Source organism: Siphateles boraxobius, unplaced genomic scaffold, assembly GCF_051911475.1.
Source record: "Siphateles boraxobius isolate OS27281-9 unplaced genomic scaffold, OSU_SipBor_1 278, whole genome shotgun sequence".
Lineage (NCBI taxonomy): Eukaryota > Metazoa > Chordata > Actinopteri > Cypriniformes > Leuciscidae > Siphateles > Siphateles boraxobius.
The window spans coordinates 77,440-102,500 of NW_027508895.1; the positions used below are offsets into that span (position 1 = coordinate 77,440).

Below are 25,061 nucleotides of genomic sequence, written 5' to 3' on the forward strand. Positions count from 1 at the left end.
CTCTCTCTCTCTCCTCTCCCTTTCTCTCTCGATCACTCTCTCTCTCTCTCTCTCCTCTCCCTTTCTCTCTCGATCACTCTCTCTCCCTTTCTCTCTCGATCTCTTACTCTCTCTCTCTCTCTCCTCTCCCTTTCTCTCTCGATCACTCTCTCTCTCTCTCTCCCTTTCTCTCTCGATCTCTCCCTCTCTCTCTCCCTTTCTCTCTCGATCTCTTTCTCTCTCTCTCTCTCTCTCTCTCTCTCTCCCTTTCTCTCTCGATCTCTTTCTCTCTCTCTCTCTCCTCTCCCTTTCTCTCTCGATCACTCTCTCTCTCTCCCTTTCTCTCTCGATCTCTCCCTCTCTCTCTCTCTCTCTCTCTCTCTCTCTCTCTCTCTCTCTCTCTCTCTCTCTCCTCTCCCTCTCTCTCTCTCTCTCTCCTCTCGCTTTCTCTCTCGATCTCTTTCTCTATGACGGGTGTGTCAGGAAGTTAAACTTCACTCTCTCACAGACTGCTCAGCAGACGACAACAAAAACAACAACACAATGCCTGGAAAGAAAGTTTGTATTATTGGCTCTGGAAACTGGTGAGTTCCCTCTCATATATGATTATGTTTGCAGTGAATGACGCAGCTCACTGACCGCGACGCGACGCTAGACTAGTTTAATTTTCACCGGCGTGTGTTGCGTTTGTATGCGCGCGCACATGTTTGTAGGCTATGTGTTTATATATATATATATATATATATATATATATACACACACACACACACACACACACACACACATATGCACTGTATATACATACATATAAATTCGCTCTTGCAAAAACTACTGTGGTGTTACCATGGTACTACTCTGATATTCATTGATACCGTAAATCTTGGATATATTTCACTGATTGATTGCCGTATTGGTAATTTACCGCGTTACTTTCTAAAAATACGACGGTTCCCCTCACATTCCTGCTAACAAAAAATGTGTTTGCTAACGTTCCAATTAAGTTATGAAAACGTTACGTTCTAAAACATCCAGTTTTTTTAAAACGTTTTTAAGGGAACATTCCATTTTATATCATTCTTCAAACGTTATGGGAACGTTAACCTTTGAATGTTCTCTGAACGTTCTGAAACAATTATAACATTTAAAAACCTTTTTACGAACTAAAGGTTTCGGGAAAAACGTCATAATCTTTTTGTTCTAATGTTTAGAGAACATTATTAAAGACCAGATACTCTGAATTAACGTTCTATCAACGTTCCTGGAATTATACCCTTGAAAGAACGTTCCCTGTTCTCTGGGTATGTTTCACTGATTTTCTGAAACATTTTAGTTGGCTGTTCGTCTAACATTTTTAAAATGTTACTTGTTTCAGAACGTTCAGAGAACATTCAAAAGTAACGTTCCATAATGATTGAAGAATGATCAAATGTAATGTTCCCTTAAAAACTTTTAATAAACTGGATGTTTTGAACGTTAAGGGAACATCCAGAAATAATGCTTTCATAGCTTAATTGGGTAACGTCACCCGTGGTACTTGGTTAACTCCTGTTTAGTGTTTGTGTGTGTGTGTTGTTGGCTAGTGATGTGTGTGTTGTTTAGTGATGTGTGTGTGTGTGTGTGTTGTTGGTTAGTGATGTGTGTTGGTTAGTGGTGTGTTTGTGTGTTGTTTGTTAGTGATGTGTGTGTGTGTGTGTGTGTGTGTGTGTGTGTGTGTGTGTGTGTGTGTTGTTGTAGGTTAGTGATGTGTTTGTGTGTTGTTGTTTAGTGATGTGTTTTGTGTGTGTGTGTGTGTGTGTGTGTGTGTGTGTGTGTTGTTGTTGGTTAGTGATGTGTTTGTGTGTGTTGTTGTTTAGTGATGTCTTTTGTGTGTGTGTATGTGTGTTGTTGTTGTTGGTTAGTGATGTGTTTGTGTGTTGATGTTTAGTGATGTATTTTGTGTGTGTGTGTGTGTGTGTGTGTTTTGTATAGGGGTTCTGCCATCGCGAAGATCATCGGGCACAATGTTAAAGCCTCAAACCGCTTCGACCCAGTGGTGAAGATGTGGGTTTATGAGGAGATGATTGACGGCCGTAAACTCACCGAGATCATCAACACCGACCACGAGAACGTCAAGTACCTGCCGGGACACAAGCTGCCAAAAAATGTGGTGAGTGTGTCTCTTCATGAGCTTTTACTTACTGTCCCACAGTACTTTGTTTTTACACATGGTAATTCACTGTATACTGCGATATACACTATTTTGCCAAAAGTATTGGGACACCCCTCCAAATGATTGAATTCAGGTGTTCAATCACTTCCATGGCCACTGTTGTTTAAATCAAGAACTAGGCATGCAGACGCTTCTACAAACATCAATGGGTCGCTCTCAGGAGCTCAGTGAACTCAAGCGTGGTATCCTGATCGGTTGCCATCTATTGGCGCTTTTCCACTGCATGGTACGGCTCGGTACGGCTCAGTACGGTTCGGCGCGGCACAGTTCGGCTCGCTTCGCTTTTCCACTGCGTGGTACGACTCGGCGCGGCACGGCTCGGCTCGCTTTAGCTCGGTTGCTTTTCCACTGCAGTTGGTACCGCTTCAAAGTGGGTGGGATTTTGACTGATCGTTATAGTTTATCCGCTCCTCGGCAACCAACAAGAGGAACGTTTGCACTTCTCGTCCACTGACCACGATTCAGCCATTTCTTTTTTGGAAGATTTTTTTCTTCAAGTAAGTCAAGCAAGTAGTTTTAAAACAGGTGCTACAGCGGTGGCTGTTACTGGCTATTTAAATCTAGCAGGTTTGATGTCACGCAAATACAATGATGCTGGTAGTGACGATTCTGTCTGTCTGACCAATCAGTGATCTACAGTGCTTCCACGTCACATTTTAGTATCGTTACGGTACGCTTGGAACCTCAACAGAGGTGGTACCATTTAAAGCGAGCCGAAGTGAGCCGTACCGTACCGTACCATGCAGTTGAAAAGCGCCAAAGCGTACCGAACCGAATCGTACCGTACCATGCAGTGGAAAAGCGCCATATGCAATAAGTCCATTCGTGAAATTTTCACACTACTAAATATTCCACGGTCAACTGTTATTGGGATTATAACTAGTGGAAAGAATTAGGAACAACAGCAACTCAGCCATGAAGTGTTAGGCCACGTAAAATCACAGAGCGGGTCAACGAGAACGGTACTTGCCTGACTGCATTTGCCAAGTGTAAAGTTTGGTGGAGGGGTGATTATGGTGTTGGGTTGTTTGGTGGAGGGGGAGTTATGGTGTGGGGTTGTTTGGTGGAGGGGGGGGGGTTATGGTGTGGGGTTGTTTGGTGGAGGGGGGGTTATGGTGTGGGGTTGTTTGGTGGAGGGGGGATTATGGTGTGGGGTTGTTTGGTGGAGGGGGGGTTATGGTGTGGGGTTGTTTGGTGGAGGGGGGGTTATGGTGTGGGGTTGTTAGGTGGAGGGGGGGTTATGGTGTGGGGTTGTTTGGTGGAGGGGCGGTTATTGTGTGGGGTTGTTTGGTGGAGGGGGATTATGGTGTGGGGTTGTTTTTCAGGGGTTGGCCCCTTAGTTCCAGTGACAGGAACTCTTAATGCTTCAGCATACCAAGACATTTTGGACAATTGCATGCTCTCAACTTTATGGGAAGAGTTTGCTGATGTTCCTGTTCCAGCATGACTGCGCTCCAATGCACAAAGCAGTCCATAAACGCATGGATGAGGAGTTTGGTGTGGAGGAACTGGACTGGCTGCACAGAGTCCTGAGCTCCACCCGATAGAACAGTTTTGGGATGAATTAGAGCGGAGACTCGAGCCAGGCCTTCTCGTCCAACATCAGTGCTGGACCTCACAAATGCACTTCTACAAGAATGGTCTAAAATTCCCATAAACGCACTCCTAAACCTTGTGGAAAGCCTTCCCAGAAGAGTTGAAGCTGTCATAGCTGCAAAGGGTGGAGCAACTCCATATTAAACCCTACAAATCAGGAATGGGATGTCATTAGAATTCATGTGCATGTCACAAAAAATGATGCCAATATAGTGTATTTCCTCAGATGACCTGTGCTTGATATTTGAAATAGAGATGTTCATACTGAGCTGGTTATCAGTAAACCGACACTGATTAAAGGAATGAACTTTGCACAGATCACCTTTAAACTCATCTGGGCGTTACGGCTGAGTCTGTGGATTTCTCAACCAGACACGGATTAATAATGACTTTCATCACACAGTTGGACTCATGGGTAGAGATCATCCGCTCAAGCAGACTATAATTAATCAGGTCAAAGTTGAAGGAATAATAAAAGTAGTGTAGCATTAATTCAAGCTGTTTATTAGAAACGTCTTGATATGCCTGTATGAGTTTCTGTGATCTGTTCTGAAGAATGTTGCTGGTCCCCATTGACTTACAGTGTATTATTTCATACAACACCGCAACTGTAAATGTAAATGATGTAATGAATGTTTATTTTTAAGGGTAACAGTCCCTTTAAGAAGCACTGGGCCAGTATTTATCAAGCCTCCGAGAATTACTAATAATAACACTGCTAAGAATGGACTTAAAAGTCTTGGCTCAAAGCTGCGCTTAAACGTTAGTTATCAAGCATCTCAGTCGTAATTTAAGTGAAGTGAAGGACTAAATCTTAAGTGTCAGTCTTCGAGATGATTACCGACACTTTGCTGTGCCACAAACGGGATTTTGGATGACGACATAGGCATGGACCAATCACTGAATAGATTTCCTTATTTAAGAATATCTTTAGATAATTTCACAGTGCATAGGACTCTAGAGAAGTGGAGATGTGTTCTCTAGAGAGAGTTTGGGTTTGGCGGTTGCCAGGAGAACGCTACTTGCCTATCTTCATTGTGCGAAGTGTAAAGTTTGGTGGAGGGGGGGTTATGGTATGGGGTTGTTTGGTGAAGGGGGGTATGGTGTGGGGTTGTTTGGTGGAGGGGGGATTATGGTGTGGGGTTGTTTGGTGGAGGGGGATTATGGTGTGGGGTCGTTTGGTGGAGGCGGGATTATGGTGTGGGGGGTTGTTTGGTGGAGGAGGGATTATGGTGTTGGGTTGTTTGGTGGAGGGGGGGTATGGTGTGGGGTTGTTTGGTGGAGGGGGTTATGGTGTGGGGTTGTTTGGTGGAGGGGGGATTATGGTGTGGGGTTGTTTGGTGGAGGAGGGATTATGGTGTTGGGTTGTTTGGTGGAGGGGGGGTATGGTGTGGGGTTGTTTGGTGGAGGGGGTTATGGTGTGGGGTTGATTGGTGGAGGGGGATTATGGTGTGGGGTCGTTTGGTGGAGGCGGGATTATGGTCTGGGAGGTTGTTTGGTGGAGGGGGGATTATGGTGTTGGGTTGTTTGGTGGAGGGGGGGTTATGGTGTGGGGTTGTTTGGTGAAGGGGGGTATGGTGTGGGGTTGTTTGGTGGAGGGGTGATTATGGTGTGGGGTTGTTTGGTGGAGGGGGATTATGGTGTGGGGTCGTTTGGTGGAGGGGGATTATGGTGTGGGGTCGTTTGGTGGAGTCGGGATTATGGTGTGGGGGGTTGTTTGGTGGAGGGGGGATTATGGTGTGGGGGGTTGTTTGGTGGAGGGGGGATTATGGTGTTGGGTTGTTTGGTGGAGGGGGGGTAAGGTGTGGGGTTGTTTGGTGGAGGGGGGTTATGGTGTGGGGTTGTTTGGTGGAGGGGGATTATGGTGTGGGGTTGTTTGGTGGAGGGGGATTATGGTGTGGGGTTGTTTGGTGGAGGGGGGATTATGGTGTGGGGTCGTTTGGTGGATGCGGGATTATGGTGTGGGGTTGTTTGGTGGAGGGGGGATTATGGTGTGGGGGGTTGTTTGGTGGAGGGGGGATAATGGAGTTGGGTTGTTTGGTGGAGCGGGGGGTTATGGTGTGGGTTTGTTTGGTGGAGGGGGATTATGGTGTGGGGTCGTTTGGTGGAGGCGGGATTATGGTGTGGGGGGTTGTTTGGTGGAGGGGGGATTATGGTGTGGGGTCGTTTGGTGGAGGGGGATTATGGTGTGGGGTCGTTTGGTGGAGGCGGGATTATGGTGTGGGGGGTTGTTTGGTGGAGGGGGGATTATGGTGTGGGGTTGTTTGGTGGAGGGGGGGTATGGTGCGGGGTTGTTTGGTGGAGGGGGGATTATGGTGTGGGGTTATTTGGTGGAGTGGGGATTATGGTGTGGGGCCGTTTGGTGGAGGCGGGATTATGGTGTGGGGGGTTGTTTGGTGGAGGGGGGTTATGGTGTGGGGTTGTTTGGTGGAGGGGGGGTATGGTGCGGGGTTGTTTGGTGGAGGGGGGATTATGGTGTGGGGTTATTTGGTGGAGTGGGGATTATGGTGTGGGTTGTTTTTCATGGGTTTTAGGGGTCATCTCAAGCCCTTACTGGCCACTCCTAACCACTCTCAAGCTGTCTTAAATAACTGGCAGAGTAAGAGTGATTCGTAACTTTAAGGAATTTGATAACTTGCTTTTTACTTAAGTTTGAAAGTAGGAGTAAATTTCATGAATTCTCAGCACTAAAGACTAAAATGGCACTTTGAGAAGCTTGATAAATACCGACCCTCATCTCAGACGAGTGTGTGTTGTGAAGCCCTGATCTCAGACGAGTGTGTGTTGTGAGGCCCTGATTTCAGACGAGTGTGTGTTGTGTTTCACAGGTGGCTGATCCTGACGATGAGTGTGTTGTGTGACGATGTGTGTGTGTTGTGTTTCACAGGTGGCTGTTCCTGACGATGAGTGTTTTGTGTGACGATGTGTGTGTGTTGTGTTTCACAGGTGGCTGTTCCTGACGATGAGTGTGTTGTGTGACGATGTGTGTGTGTTGTCTTTCACAGGTGGCTGTTCCTGATGTCACTGAGGCCGCGACAGGAGCCGACTTATTCATCTTCGTCATTCCTCATCAGTTCATCGTGAAAATCTGTGATCAGATGAAACCTCACGTCAAACCCGGAGCCCTCGGGATCTCCCTCATAAAAGTACTCATTAATCAGTGTCATTTCAGCATCATTTCTGTACTATTTTAGTTTTTGTTTATATTCTGAATCATAATACACATGAAACACTGTGTATTAAGAGTATTTTCAGACATAATTACTTTTATTAGGTTTTGCATGTAAATTGCATTTAAAGGCTTCTTCACCGGGTAGATTTGTAGATTGTACCTCAGAAAATTGTTCTGTACTTTCATATTTGTCATATTTCTCATAAATTTTTAGTCTACATTTTTTGGGGGGTTAATTAAACGTGCAACATTAAAACATTTATTGTTTGCACGGTGTATACACATTTTTAAACAGTATGTAGTGCACTAGTCCATTCCAGACTCATCCTGTGTGTGTGTGTGTCTGTGTGTGTGTGTGTCTGTCTGTCTGTCTGTCCGTGTGTCTGTCCGTGTGTGTGTGTCTGCGTGTGTGTATAGGGCATCGACGAGGGTCCGGACGGTCTGACCCTGATCTCTGACATCATCAGGTCGAAGCTGGAGATCGAGGTCAGTGTGTTGATGGGTGCAAACATCGCCAGCGAAGTGGCAGAGGAGAAGTTCTGTGAGACCACCATCGGTGTGTGAGGAACCTGTGTGTGTGTGTGTGTGTTTCTGATTCTCTGTATGTGTGTTTCTGATTCTGTGTGTGTGTGTGTGTGTGTGTGTGTGTTTCTGATTGTGTGCGTGTGTTTCTGATTGTGTGCGTGTGTTTCTGATTGTGTGTGTGTGTGTGTGTGTGTGTGTGTTTCAGGAGCCACTAATGAGCCCAACGGCAAGATCTTTAAAGAGCTTCTGCAGACGCCGAACTTCCGCATCACTGTGGTGAAGGAGAGTGACACGGTGGAGCTGTGTGGCGCGCTGAAGGTGCCTGAACATACACACACACACACAGTATTTTAATCCCTCTGATTTAATTCAAATTATTCATTTAAAATCAACATTTAAGACTTGCAGATGTGCATGTAAGTTTCTGAGCGTGTGTGTGTGTGTGTGTGTGTGTGTGTGTGTGTGTGTGTGTGTGTGTGTGTGAGCAGAACATCGTGGCGGTGGGCGCTGGGTTCTGTGACGGCCTGGGCTTCGGGGATAACACTAAAGCTGCAGTGATCAGACTGGGCCTGATGGAGATGGTGGCGTTCTCGAAGCTCTTCTGCAAGAGCGCCGTCTCCTCCGCCGTGTTCCTGGAGAGCTGTGGAGTCGCCGACCTCATCACCACCTGCTACGGGGGACGCAACCGGCGCGTGGCCGAGGCCTTCGCTCGCTCGCAGAAGGTCAGACACTGACCTCACACTGACCTTACACTGACCCTCACACTGACCTCACACTGACCTCACACTGACCCTCACACTCACCTTAAACTGACCCTCACACTGACCTTACACTGACCTTAAACTGACCCTCACACTGACCTCACACTGACCTTACACTGACCCTCACACTGACCTAACACTGACCTCACACTGACCCTCACACTCACCTTAAACTGACCCTCACACTGACCTTACACTGACCTTACACTGACCCTACACTGACCTCACACTGACCCTCACACTGACCCTCACACTGACCTTACACTGACCCTCACACTGACCTTACACTGACCTTACACTGACCCTACACTGACCTCACACTGACCCTCACACTGACCTCACACTGACCTTACACTGACCCTCACACTGACCTCACACTGACCTTACACTGACCTCACACTGACCCTCACACTCACCTTAAACTGACCCTCACACTGACCTTACACTGACCTTAAACTGACCCTCACACTGACCTCACACTGACCTTACACTGACCCTCACACTGACCTAACACTGACCTCACACTGACCCTCACACTCACCTTAAACTGACCCTCACACTGACCTTACACTGACCTTACACTGACCCTACACTGACCTCACACTGACCCTCACACTGACCCTCACACTGACCTTACACTGACCCTCACACTGACCTTACACTGACCCTCACACTGACCTTACAATGACCACACACTGACCCTCACACTGACCTTACACTGACCCTCACACTGACCTTACACTGACCCTCACAGTGACCCTACACTGACCTTACACTGACCTCACACTGACCTCACACTGACCTTACAATGACCACAAACAGACCTCACACTGACCTTACACTGACCTCACACTGACTTTACAATGACCACAAAAAGACCTTACACTGACCTCACACTGACCTCACACTGACCTTAAAATGACCACAAACAGACCTCACACTGACCTCACCCTGACCTGACCCTCACACTGACCCTCACACTGACCCTCACACTGACCCTCACACTGACCCTCACACTGGCCTCACCCTGACCTCACCCTGACCTCACCCTGACCTCACACTGACCCTCACACTGACCCTCACACTGACCTCACCCTGACCTCACCCTGACCTCACACTGACCCTCACACTGACCCTCACACTGACCCTCACCCTGACCTCACCCTGACCTCACCCTGACCCTCACACTGACCCTCACACTGACCCTCACACTGACCCTCACCCTGACCTCACCCTGACCTCACACTGACCCTCACACTGACCCTCACACTGACCCTCACACTGACCCTCACACTGACCCTCACCCTGACCTCACCCTGACCTCACACTGACCCTCACACTGACCCTCACACTGGCCTCACCCTGACCTCACCCTGACCTCACACTGACCCTCACACTGACCCTCACACTGACCTCACCCTGACCTGACCCTCACACTGACCCTCACACTGACTTAACACTGACTTAACACTGACCTCACAATGACCTCACACTGACCTTACAATGACCACAAACAGACCTTACAATGACCACAAACAGACATCACACTGACCCTCACACTGACCCTCACACTGACCCTCACACTGACCCTCACACTGACCTCACACTGACCCTCACACTGACCCTCACCCTGACCTCACAATGACCACAAACAGACCTTACAATGTCCTTACAATGACCACAAACAGACCTCACACTGACCTCACCCTGACCCTCACACTGACCTCACCCTGACCCTCACACTGACCCTCACACTGACCCTCACAATGACCTGACACTGACCTTACAATGACCACAAACAGACCTCACACTGACCCTCACACTGACCCTCACACTGACCTCACACTGACCTCACACTGACCTGACCCTCACACTGACCCTCACACTGACCTCACCCTGACCTGACCGTCACACTGACCCTCACACTGACCTCACAATGACCTGACCCTGACCTCACCCTGACCTCACCCTGACCCTCACACTGACCTGACCCTCACAATGACCCTCACCCTGACCTCACACGGACCCTCACATGATCAACACTGACCTCACATGATCAACACTGACCTCACATGATCACATGATCAACATAATCAACATCTGAGCCGTACACTGAGCATCACATGATCAACATCTGACCGTCACATGATCAACACTGACCTCACATGATCAACACCTGAGTGTCACATGATCAACACTGACCTCACATGATCAACAATGACCTCACATGATCACATGATCAACATGATCAACACCGACCTCACACTGAGCGTCACGTGATCAACACTGACCTCACATGATTAACACTGACCCTCACATGATCAACATCTGACCGTCACATGATCAACACTGACCTCACATGATCAACACCTGAGTGTCACATGATCAACACTGACCTCACATGATCAACACCTGAGTGTCACATGATCAACACTGACCTCACATGATCAACACCTGAGTGTCACATGATCAACACTGACCTCACATGATCAACACCTGAGTGTCACATGATCAACACTGACCCTCACATGATCAACATCTGACCCTCACATGATCAACATCTGACCCTCACATGATCAAAATCTGAACCTCACATGATCAACATCTGACCCTCACATGATCAACATCTGACCCTCACATGATCAAAATCTGAACCTCACATGATCAACATCTGACCCTCACATGAGCAACATCTGAGTGTCACATGATCAACACTGACCTCACATGATCAACACTGACCTCACATGATCAACACTGACCTCACATGAGCAACATCTGACCCTCACATGATCAACATCTGACCCTCACATGATCAACACCTGAGTGTCACATGATCAACACTGACCTCACATGATCAACACCTGAGTGTCACATGATCAACATCTGACCCTCACATGATCAACATCTGACCCTCACATGATCAAAATCTGAACCTCACATGATCAACACTGACCCTCACATGATCAACATCTGACCCTCACATGATCAACACTGACCCTCACATGATCAACATCTGACCCTCACATGATCAACATCTGACCCTCACATGATCAAAATCTGAACCTCACATGATCAACACTGACCTCACATGAGCAACATCTGACCCTCACATGATCAAAATCTGAACCTCACATGATCAACATCTGACCCTCACATGAGCAACATCTGAGTGTCACATGATCAACACTGACCTCACATGATCAACACTGAACTCACATGATCAACACTGACCTCACATGAGCAACATCTGACCCTCACATGATCAACATCTGACCCTCACATGATCAACATCTGACCCTCACATGATCAACACCTGAGTGTCACATGATCAACACTGACCTCACATGATCAACACCTGAGTGTCACATGATCAACACTGACCTCACATGATCAACACCTGAGTGTCACATGATCAACACTGACCCTCACATGATCAACATCTGACCCTCACATGATCAACATCTGACCCTCACATGATCAACACTGACCTCACATGATCAACACTGACCCTCACATGATCAACACTGACCCTCACATGATCAACATCTCACCCTCACATGATCAACATCTGACCCTCACATGATCAACACTGACCCTCACATGATCAAAATCTGAACCTCACATGATCAACATCTAACCCTCACATGATCAACATCTGACCCTCACACGATCAAAATCTGAACCTCACATGATCAACATCTGAACCTCACATGATCAACATCTAACCCTCACATGATCAACATCTAACCCTCACATGATCAACTTCTGACCCTCACACGATCAAAATCTGAACCTCACATGATCAACATCTAACCCTCACATGATCAACATCTGACCCTAACATGATCAACACTGACCTACATTTACATTACATTTACATTTATTCATTTAGCCGACGCTTTTATCCAAAGCGACTTACAAATGAGAACAATAGAAGCAGCTAAACTAACAGTAGGACAACAATACGCAAGTGCTACAACCCCTCTCAGTATAACTTTAGTGTATTTTTTTTTTTTTTAAATAGAATAGAAGAGAAGAGAAAGTGTTAGCACTACTGAATCAAGTGCTGCCGAAAAAGATACGTCTTCAGCAGTTTCTTGAAAGTGGCTACTGACTCAGAAGCTCTGGTTGAGTTAGGCAGATCATTCCACCAACAGGGAACAGTCATGGAAAAGGTCTGAGAAAGAGATTTTGTGCATCTTTGAGATGGTACCACAAGACGACATTCGCTAGCAGAGCGCAAGTTTCTGGATGGCACGTAAGTCTGAAGTAATGAGCGTAGGTAAGAGGGAGCAGTGCCAGTGGTTTTTCTGTAGGCAAACGTCAGTGCCTTGAATTTAATGCGAGCGGCAACTGGCAACCAGTGCAATTTAGTGAGGAGAGGAGTGACGTGTGCTCTCTTTGGCTCATTAAAGACTACTCTGGCTGCAGCATTCTGGATCAATTGTAGAGGTTTGACAGAGCAAGCTGGAAGACCAGCTAGGAGAGCATTACAATAGTCCAGTCTGGATAAAACAAGTGCTTGGACAAGGAGTTGTGTAGCATGCTCTGGAAGGAAGGGCCTGATCCTCCTAATGTTGTGCAAGGCAGACCTCACATGATCAACATCTGACCCTCACATGATCAACATCTGACCCTCTGACCCTCACATGATCAACATCTGACCCTCACATGATCAACACTGACCCTCACATGATCAACATCTGACCCTCACATGAGCAACACTGACCCTCACATGATCAACTTCTGACCCTCACATGATCAACATCTGACCCTCACATGATCAACATCTGACCCTCACATGAGCAACACTGACCCTCACATGATCAAAACTGACCCTCACATGATCAACATCTGACCCTCACATGAGCAACACTGACCCTCACATGATCAACTTCTGACCCTCACATGATCAACATCTGACCCTCACATGATCAACATCTGACCCTCACATGATCAACACTGACCCTCACATGATCAACATCTGACCCTCACATGATCAACACTGACCCTCACATGATCAACATCTGACCCTCACATGATCAACACTGACCCTCACATGATCAACATCTGACCCTCACATGATCAACATCTGACCCTCACATGATCAACATCTGACCCTCACATGATCAACATCTGACCCTCACATGATCAACTTCTGACCCTCACATGATCAACATCTGACCCTCACATGATCAACACTGACCTCACATGATCAACATCTGACCCTCACATGATCAACATCTGACCCTCACATGATCAACATCTGACCCTCACATGATCAACATCTGACCCTCACATGATCAACATCTGACCCTCACATGATCAACATCTGACCCTCACATGATCAACATCTGACCTTCACATGATCAACATCTGACCCTCACATGATCAACATCTGACCCTCACATGATCAACATCTGACCCTCACATGATCAACACTGACCCTCACATGATCAACATCTGACCCTCACATGATCAACACTGACCCTCACATGATCAACATCTGACCCTCACATGATCAACACTGACCCTCACATGATCAACACTGACCCTCACATGATCAACACTGACCCTCACATGATCAACATCTGACCCTCACATGATCAACACTGACCCTCACATGATCAACATCTGACCCTCACATGATCAACATCTGACCCTCACATGATCAACACTGACCCTCACATGATCAACACTGACCCTCACATGATTAACACTGACCCTCACATGATCAACATCTGACCCTCACATGATCAACATCTGACCCTCACATGATCAACACTGACCCTCACATGATCAACATCTGACCCTCACATGATCAACACTGACCCTCACATGATCAACACTGACCCTCACATGATCAACATCTGACCCTCACATGATCAACACTGACCCTCACATGATCAACATCTGACCCTCACATGATCAACACTGACCCTCACATGATCAACACTGACCCTCACATGATCAACACTGACCCTCACATGATCAACACTGACCCTCACATGATCAACATCTGACCCTCACATGATCAACACTGACCCTCACATGATCAACACTGACCCTCACATGATCAACACTGACCCTCACATGATCAACACTGACCCTCACATGATCAACATCTGACCCTCACATGATCAACACTGACCCTCACATGATCAACACTGACCCTCACATGATCAACACTGACCCTCACATGATCAACATCTGACCCTCACATGATCAACACTGACCCTCACATGATCAACATCTGACCCTCACATGATCAACACTGACCCTCACATGATCAACATCTGACCCTCACATGATCAACACTGACCCTCACATGATCAACACTGACCCTCACATGATCAACACTGACCCTCACATGATCAACACTGACCCTCACATGATCAACACTGACCCTCACATGATCAACACTGACCCTCACATGATCAACACTGACCCTCACATGATCAACATCTGACCCTCACATGATCAACACTGACCCTCACATGATCAACATCTGACCCTCACATGATCAACACCTGACCCTCACATGATCAACACCTGACCCTCACATGATCAACATCTGACCCTCACATGATCAACACCTGACCCTCACATGATCAACATCTGACCCTCACATGATCAACACCTGACCCTCACATGATCAACATCTGACCCTCACATGATCAACACCTGACCCTCACATGATCAACATCTGACCCTCACATGATCAACACCTGACCCTCACATGATCAACACTGACCCTCACATGATCAACACCTGACCCTCACATGATCAACATCTGACCCTCACATGATCAACATCTGACCCTCACATGATCAACATCTGACCCTCACATGATCAACATCTGACCCTCACATGATCAACATCTGACCCTCACATGATCAACACTGACCCTCACATGATCAACACCTGACCCTCACATGATCAACATCTGACCCTCACATGATCAACATCTGACCCTCACATGATCAACATCTGACCCTCACATGATCAACACTGACCCTCACATGATCAACACCTGACCCTCACATGATCAACATCTGACCCTCACATGATCAACATCTGACCCTCACATGATCAACACTGACCCTCACATGATCAACATCTGACCCTCACATGATCAACATCTGACCCTCACATGATCAACATCTGACCCTCACATGATCAACACTGACCCTCACATGATCAACATCTGACCCTCACATGATCAACATCTGACCCTCACATGATCAACATCTGACCCTCACATGATCAACACTGACCCTCACATGATCAACACCTGACCCCCTCACATGATCAACACCTGACCCTCACATGATCAACATCTGACCCTCACATGATCAACTTCTGACCCTCACATGATCAACATCTGACCCTCACATGATCAACACCTGACCCTCACATGATCAACACCTGACCCTCACATGATCAACACTGACCCTCACATGATCAACACCTGACCCTCACATGATCAACACTGACCCTCACATGATCAACACCTGACCCTCACATGATCAACATCTGACCCTCACATGATCAACATCTGACCCTCACATGATCAACATCTGACCCTCACATGATCAACATCTGACCCTCACATGATCAACATCTGACCCTCACATGATCAACATCTGACCCTCACATGATCAACATCTGACCCTCACATGATCAACCTCTGACCCTCACATGATCAACATCTGACCCTCACATGATCAACACTGACCTCACATGATCAACATCTGACCCTCACATGATCAACATCTGACCCTCACATGATCAACATCTGACCCTCACATGATCAACATCTGACCCTCACATGATCAACATCTGACCCTCACATGATCAACATCTGACCCTCACATGATCAACATCTGACCCTCACATGATCAACATCTGACCTTCACATGATCAACATCTGACCCTCACATGATCAACATCTGACCCTCACATGATCAACATCTGACCCTCACATGATCAACACTGACCCTCACATGATCAACATCTGACCCTCACATGATCAACACTGACCCTCACATGATCAACATCTGACCCTCACATGATCAACACTGACCCTCACATGATCAACACTGACCCTCACATGATCAACACTGACCCTCACATGATCAACATCTGACCCTCACATGATCAACACTGACCCTCACATGATCAACATCTGACCCTCACATGATCAACATCTGACCCTCACATGATCAACACTGACCCTCACATGATCAACACTGACCCTCACATGATTAACACTGACCCTCACATGATCAACATCTGACCCTCACATGATCAACATCTGACCCTCACATGATCAACACTGACCCTCACATGATCAACATCTGACCCTCACATGATCAACACTGACCCTCACATGATCAACACTGACCCTCACATGATCAACATCTGACCCTCACATGATCAACACTGACCCTCACATGATCAACATCTGACCCTCACATGATCAACACTGACCCTCACATGATCAACACTGACCCTCACATGATCAACACTGACCCTCACATGATCAACACTGACCCTCACATGATCAACATCTGACCCTCACATGATCAACACTGACCCTCACATGATCAACACTGACCCTCACATGATCAACACTGACCCTCACATGATCAACACTGACCCTCACATGATCAACATCTGACCCTCACATGATCAACACTGACCCTCACATGATCAACACTGACCCTCACATGATCAACACTGACCCTCACATGATCAACATCTGACCCTCACATGATCAACACTGACCCTCACATGATCAACATCTGACCCTCACATGATCAACACTGACCCTCACATGATCAACATCTGACCCTCACATGATCAACACTGACCCTCACATGATCAACACTGACCCTCACATGATCAACACTGACCCTCACATGATCAACATCTGACCCTCACATGATCAACACTGACCCTCACATGATCAACATCTGACCCTCACATGATCAACACCTGACCCTCACATGATCAACACCTGACCCTCACATGATCAACATCTGACCCTCACATGATCAACACCTGACCCTCACATGATCAACATCTGACCCTCACATGATCAACACCTGACCCTCACATGATCAACATCTGACCCTCACATGATCAACACCTGACCCTCACATGATCAACATCTGACCCTCACATGATCAACACCTGACCCTCACATGATCAACACTGACCCTCACATGATCAACACCTGACCCTCACATGATCAACATCTGACCCTCACATGATCAACATCTGACCCTCACATGATCAACATCTGACCCTCACATGATCAACATCTGACCCTCACATGATCAACATCTGACCCTCACATGATCAACACTGACCCTCACATGATCAACACCTGACCCTCACATGATCAACACTGACCCTCACATGATCAACACCTGACCCTCACATGATCAACATCTGACCCTCACATGATCAACATCTGACCCTCACATGATCAACATCTGACCCTCACATGATCAACATCTGACCCTCACATGATCAACATCTGACCCTCACATGATCAACACTGACCCTCACATGATCAACACCTGACCCTCACATGATCAACATCTGACCCTCACATGATCAACATCTGACCCTCACATGATCAACACTGACCCTCACATGATCAACATCTGACCCTCACATGATCAACATCTGACCCTCACATGATCAACATCTGACCCTCACATGATCAACACTGACCCTCACATGATCAACATCTGACCCTCACATGATCAACATCTGACCCTCACATGATCAACATCTGACCCTCACATGATCAACACTGACCCTCACATGATCAACACCTGACCCCCTCACATGATCAACACCTGACCCTCACATGATCAACATCTGACCCTCACATGATCAACACTGACCCTCACATGATCAACACCTGACCCTCACATGATCAACATCTGACCCTCACATGATCAACACCTGACCCTCACATGATCAACACCTGACCCTCACATGATCAACACTGACCCTCACATGATCAACACCTGACCCTCACATGATCAACACTGACCCTCACATGATCAACACCTGACCCTCACATGATCAACATCTGACCCTCACATGATCAACATCTGACCCTCACATGATCAACACTGACCCTCACATGATCAACACCTGACCCCCTCACATGATCAACACCTGACCCTCACATGATCAACACTGACCCTCACATGATCAACACTGACCCTCACATGATCAACTTCTGACCCTCACATGATCAAATTCTGACCCTCACATGATCAACTTCTGACCCTCACATGATCAACATCTGACCCTCACATGATCAACTTCTGACCCTCACATGATCAAATTCTGACCCTCACATGATCAACATCTCAACCTCACATGATCAACACTGACCCTCACATGATCAACATCTGACCCTCACATGATCAACACTGACCCTCACATGATCAACACTGACCCTCACATGATCAACACTGACCCTCACATGATCAACACTGACCCTCACATGATCAACATCTGACCCTCACATGATCAACACTGACCCTCACATGATCAACACTGACCCTCACATGATCAACACTGACCCTCACATGATCAACACTGACCCTCACATGATCAACATCTGACCCTCACATGATCAACACTGACCCTCACATGATCAACACTGACCCTCACATGATCAACACTGACCCTCACATGATCAACATCTGACCCTCACATGATCAACACTGACCCTCACATGATCAACATCTGACCCTCACATGATCAACACTGACCCTCACATGATCAACATCTGACCCTCACATGATCAACACTGACCCTCACATGATCAACACTGACCCTCACATGATCAACACTGACCCTCACATGATCAACATCTGACCCTCACATGATCAACACTGACCCTCACATGATCAACATCTGACCCTCACATGATCAACACCTGACCCTCACATGATCAACACCTGACCCTCACATGATCAACATCTGACCCTCACATGATCAACACCTGACCCTCACATGATCAACATCTGACCCTCACATGATCAACACCTGACCCTCACATGATCAACATCTGACCCTCACATGATCAACACCTGACCCTCACATGATCAACATCTGACCCTCACATGATCAACACCTGACCCTCACATGATCAACACTGACCCTCACATGATCAACACCTGACCCTCACATGATCAACATCTGACCCTCACATGATCAACATCTGACCCTCACATGATCAACATCTGACCCTCACATGATCAACATCTGACCCTCACATGATCAACATCTGACCCTCACATGATCAACACTGACCCTCACATGATCAACACCTGACCCTCACATGATCAACATCTGACCCTCACATGATCAACATCTGACCCTCACATGATCAACATCTGACCCTCACATGATCAACACTGACCCTCACATGATCAACACCTGACCCTCACATGATCAACATCTGACCCTCACATGATCAACATCTGACCCTCACATGATCAACACTGACCCTCACATGATCAACATCTGACCCTCACATGATCAACATCTGACCCTCACATGATCAACACTGACCCTCACATGATCAACATCTGACCCTCACATGATCAACATCTGACCCTCACATGATCAACATCTGACCCTCACATGATCAACACTGACCCTCACATGATCAACACCTGACCCCCTCACATGATCAACACCTGACCCTCACATGATCAACATCTGACCCTCACATGATCAACTTCTGACCCTCACATGATCAACATCTGACCCTCACATGATCAACACCTGACCCTCACATGATCAACACCTGACCCTCACATGATCAACACTGACCCTCACATGATCAACACCTGACCCTCACATGATCAACACTGACCCTCACATGATCAACACCTGACCCTCACATGATCAACATCTGACCCTCACATGATCAACATCTGACCCTCACATGATCAACATCTGACCCTCACATGATCAACATCTGACCCTCACATGATCAACATCTGACCCTCACATGATCAACACTGACCCTCACATGATCAACACCTGACCCCCTCACATGATCAACACCTGACCCTCACATGATCAACACTGACCCTCACATGATCAACACCTGACCCCCTCACATGATCAACACCTGACCCTCACATGATCAACACTGACCCTCACATGATCAACACTGACCCTCACATGATCAACTTCTGACCCTCACATGATCAAATTCTGACCCTCACATGATCAACTTCTGACCCTCACATGATCAACTTCTGACCCTCACATGATCAACATCTGACCCTCACATGATCAACTTCTGACCCTCACATGATCAAATTCTGACCCTCACATGATCAACATCTCAACCTCACATGATCAACATCTGACCCTCACATGATCAACATCTGACCCTCACATGATCAACATCTGACCCTCACATGATCAACACCTGACCCTCACATGATCAACATCTGACCCTCACATGATCAACACCTGACCCTCACATGATCAACATCTGACCCTCACATGATCAACACCTGACCCTCACATGATCAACATCTGACCCTCACATGATCAACACCTGACCCTCACATGATCAACATCTGACCCTCACATGATCAACACCTGACCCTCACATGATCAACACTGACCCTCACATGATCAACACCTGACCCTCACATGATCAACATCTGACCCTCACATGATCAACATCTGACCCTCACATGATCAACATCTGACCCTCACATGATCAACATCTGACCCTCACATGATCAACATCTGACCCTCACATGATCAACACTGACCCTCACATGATCAACACCTGACCCTCACATGATCAACATCTGACCCTCACATGATCAACATCTGACCCTCACATGATCAACACTGACCCTCACATGATCAACATCTGACCCTCACATGATCAACATCTGACCCTCACATGATCAACATCTGACCCTCACATGATCAACACTGACCCTCACATGATCAACATCTGACCCTCACATGATCAACATCTGACCCTCACATGATCAACATCTGACCCTCACATGATCAACACTGACCCTCACATGATCAACACCTGACCCCCTCACATGATCAACACCTGACCCTCACATGATCAACATCTGACCCTCACATGATCAACACTGACCCTCACATGATCAACACCTGACCCTCACATGATCAACATCTGACCCTCACATGATCAACACCTGACCCTCACATGATCAACACCTGACCCTCACATGATCAACACTGACCCTCACATGATCAACACCTGACCCTCACATGATCAACACTGACCCTCACATGATCAACACCTGACCCTCACATGATCAACATCTGACCCTCACATGATCAACATCTGACCCTCACATGATCAACACTGACCCTCACATGATCAACACCTGACCCCCTCACATGATCAACACCTGACCCTCACATGATCAACACTGACCCTCACATGATCAACACTGACCCTCACATGATCAACTTCTGACCCTCACATGATCAAATTCTGACCCTCACATGATCAACTTCTGACCCTCACATGATCAACATCTGACCCTCACATGATCAACTTCTGACCCTCACATGATCAAATTCTGACCCTCACATGATCAACATCTCAACCTCACATGATCAACATCTGACCCTCACATGATCAACACTGACCGTCACATGATCCACATCTGAGCATCACATGATCAAAACCGTAAGATAAAGTAGAGAGTCGCGACTGTTTTTCTTGCTATTCTGAGAAAATTCACAAAATTACAGAGACAGCAACTCTTTTTCTTCAATTGCAAGATAAAAGTCATAATTATTAGATAAAAAGGTCGGGATGCACCGATATTACTATTGGATACATGTAGATGCTGACAGCATCAGTCCGTCAGGAGGAGGTGTGGTCAGGTGACAGTGATGGAGACCAACATTTCAGCCGATAACCGATAATTCTTTATATTTGAAACCCGATAACCGATATATTGATATATTGGCCGATAAATCTAAATCCAAATTCTTATATAATTTTTGAGAGCCTGATTACAAAAACACAAGTCTCATCATTAAAGGCCACGTCCCAAACACATGGGATTTTTTTGTCCCAAAATTATATTTATCTCATTATAATTATATATAGGCGATATGACAGTCTTGCGCTGCACATGTTGCACTGAACTGTATTTTCCTTTTTTATGATTTCAATCATATTACAAGCTATTTGAAACCGTTATATTGAACATCTGAAGCGTCTCCGCTAAAGGAAATCATACATTATTATCCGCTTTAATATATCTGACAATTTTTTTTATTGGGCTGATAACAATAACATTCAAAATTATTATATATCGACCAATACCGATATGGTGTCCGATATATCATACATCACTAAAATAAATCGCACTTACCTTTTTATTTTTAATTCTGTGTTGGAAAAAAAAACTGAATTCCAAGAAAAAGTCACAAATACGAGATGAAAAGTTTTTGAATTGCAATTCTGAGAAGTTGAATTGGAAGAAAAAAAATTTGTAAATTGTGAGAAGTCACAATTATCTTTTTTATTTTGTGTTGTAAACAAGCTTCCATAGAAATCCTGTGTTGGTTTTATTTGAGATGGTGAAAAACATTTGTACAGTTATCATTTTCTTTTATGTGTTTTTGTGTTCATTATCAGTTATTATCCTTCATCAAACATCAAATATATGTTTTCCTTGCATTTTTTGATATATATATATATATATATATATAATTTAATTGTAATTAAAAAAAACATTATATCAATGCATTTTTGGTAAAACTTTATTTAACATTGTCCTTGTTACATATGCTACACGTACTTAACATAGTAATAACAGTAAATTATGCATCATTACATGCAACTATAGTAAGTACAGTCAATTAATATTACTCAGTACTTACATATATAATTACACTGTAACAATGACACCTTAATAGTGTGACCCATTTTTTTTTATTCACCTGTAAATTGATATTTTTTTAAATTACTGTTTTTTACCAATAATTCAAATACAAAAGCACATTCTTTAATTTTACTACAAAATGTGTTTTCAGCGCATGCAGAGAGCAGTTACAGCATCGAGTGTTTGTCGTGGGATTTCAGTGTGTGATTTCAGTGTGATTGAGTGTAATTTATGTGATTTGAGTGTGTGATTTGAGTGTGATTTGTGTGTGATTTATGTGATTTGAGTGTGTGATTTGAGTGTGATTGAGTGTAATTTATGTGATTTGAGTGTGTGATTTGAGTGTGATTGAGTGTAATTTATGTGATTTGAGTGTGATTTGAGTGTGATTTATGTGATTTGAGTGTGTGATTTGAGTGTGATTGAGTGTAATTTATGTGATTTGAGTGTGTGATTTGAGTGTGATTGAGTGTAATTTATGTGATTTGAGTGTGATTTGAGTGTAATTTATGTGATTTGAGTGTAATTTATGTGATTTGAGTGTAATTTGTGTGTGATTGAGTGTAATTTGTGTGTGATTTGAGTGTAATTTGTGTGATTTGTGTGTGATTTGAGTGTGATTTGAGTGTAATTTATGTGATTTGAGTGTGTGATTTGAGTGTGATTGAGTGTAATTTATGTGATTTGAGTGTGTGATTTGAGTGTGATTTGAGTGTAATTTATGTGATTTGAGTGTGTGATTTGAGTGTGTGATTTGAGTGTGATTTGAGTGTAATTTATGTGATTTGAGTGTGTGATTTGAGTGTGATTTGAGTGTAATTTATGTGATTTGAGTGTAATTTGTGTGTGATTGAGTGTAATTTGTGTGTGATTTGAGTGTAATTTGTGTGATTTGTGTGTGATTTGAGTGTAATTTGTGTGATTTGATTGTGATTTGAGTGATTTCGGTGTAATTTATGTGATTTGAGTGTGATTTGAGTGTAATTTATGTGATTTGAGTGTGTGATTTGAGTGTGATTGAGTGTAATTTATGTGATTTGAGTGTGTGATTTGAGTGTAATTTATGTGATTTGAGTGTGTGATTTGAGTGTGTGATTTGAGTGTGATTTGAGTGTAATTTATGTGATTTGAGTGTGTGATTTGAGTGTGATTTGAGTGTAATTTATGTGATTTGAGTGTAATTTGTGTGTGATTGAGTGTAATTTGTGTGTGATTTGAGTGTAATTTGTGTGATTTGTGTGTGATTTGAGTGTAATTTGTGTGATTTGATTGTGATTTGAGTGATTTCGGTGTAATTTATGTGATTTGAGTGTGATTTGAGTGTAATTTGTGTGATTTGATTGTGATTTGAGTGATTTCGGTGTAATTTATGTGATTTGAGTGTAATTTGTTTGTGATTTGAGTGTAATTTATGTGATTTGAGTGTAATTTGTGTGATTTGAGTGTAATTTGTGTGATTTGTGTGTGATTTGTGTGTGATTTGAGTGTGATTTGTGTGTGATTTGAGTGTAATTTGTGTGATTTGAGTGATTTCGGTGTAATTTATGTGATTTGAGTGTGATTTGTGTGTGATTTGAGTGTAATTGTGTGATTTGAGTGTAATTTGTGTGTGATTTGAGTGTAATTTATGTGATTTGAGTGTAATTTGTGTGATTTGTGTGTGATTTGTGTGTGATTTGAGTGTAATTTATGTGATTTGAGTGTAATTTGTGTGTGATTTGAGTGTAATTGTGTGATTTGAGTGATTTCGGTGTAATTTATGTGATTTGAGTGTGATTTGTGTGTGATTTGAGTGTAATTTATGTGATTTGAGTGTAATTTGTGTGATTTGTGTGTTTGATCAGTCGATCGTG

General features: G+C 45.0%; 1 protein-coding gene across 2 annotated transcripts in view; it reads left to right on the forward strand.

The window, feature by feature from the left end:
• gpd1c (glycerol-3-phosphate dehydrogenase 1c) overlaps nucleotides 1-25,061 on the forward strand; it is a 25,593-nt gene continuing 532 nt past the window's right edge. Inside the window, exons 1-7 of one of the 2 annotated variants that reach the window (XM_077245682.1) lie at nucleotides 1-563; nucleotides 1,948-2,125; nucleotides 6,790-6,930; nucleotides 7,374-7,512; nucleotides 7,687-7,799; nucleotides 7,970-8,203; nucleotides 25,053-25,061. The exon at nucleotides 25,053-25,061 is cut by the window's right edge and continues 98 nt beyond it. In XM_077245682.1, coding sequence (XP_077101797.1) covers nucleotides 523-563; nucleotides 1,948-2,125; nucleotides 6,790-6,930; nucleotides 7,374-7,512; nucleotides 7,687-7,799; nucleotides 7,970-8,203; nucleotides 25,053-25,061 — 855 coding nt within the window. In that variant the 5' untranslated portion in view covers nucleotides 1-522. Of the gene's footprint in view, nucleotides 564-1,947; nucleotides 2,126-6,789; nucleotides 6,931-7,373; nucleotides 7,513-7,686; nucleotides 7,800-7,969; nucleotides 8,223-9,198; nucleotides 9,227-25,052 lie in introns of those variants that run through there. The other variant, XM_077245683.1, reaches the window with a different exon arrangement.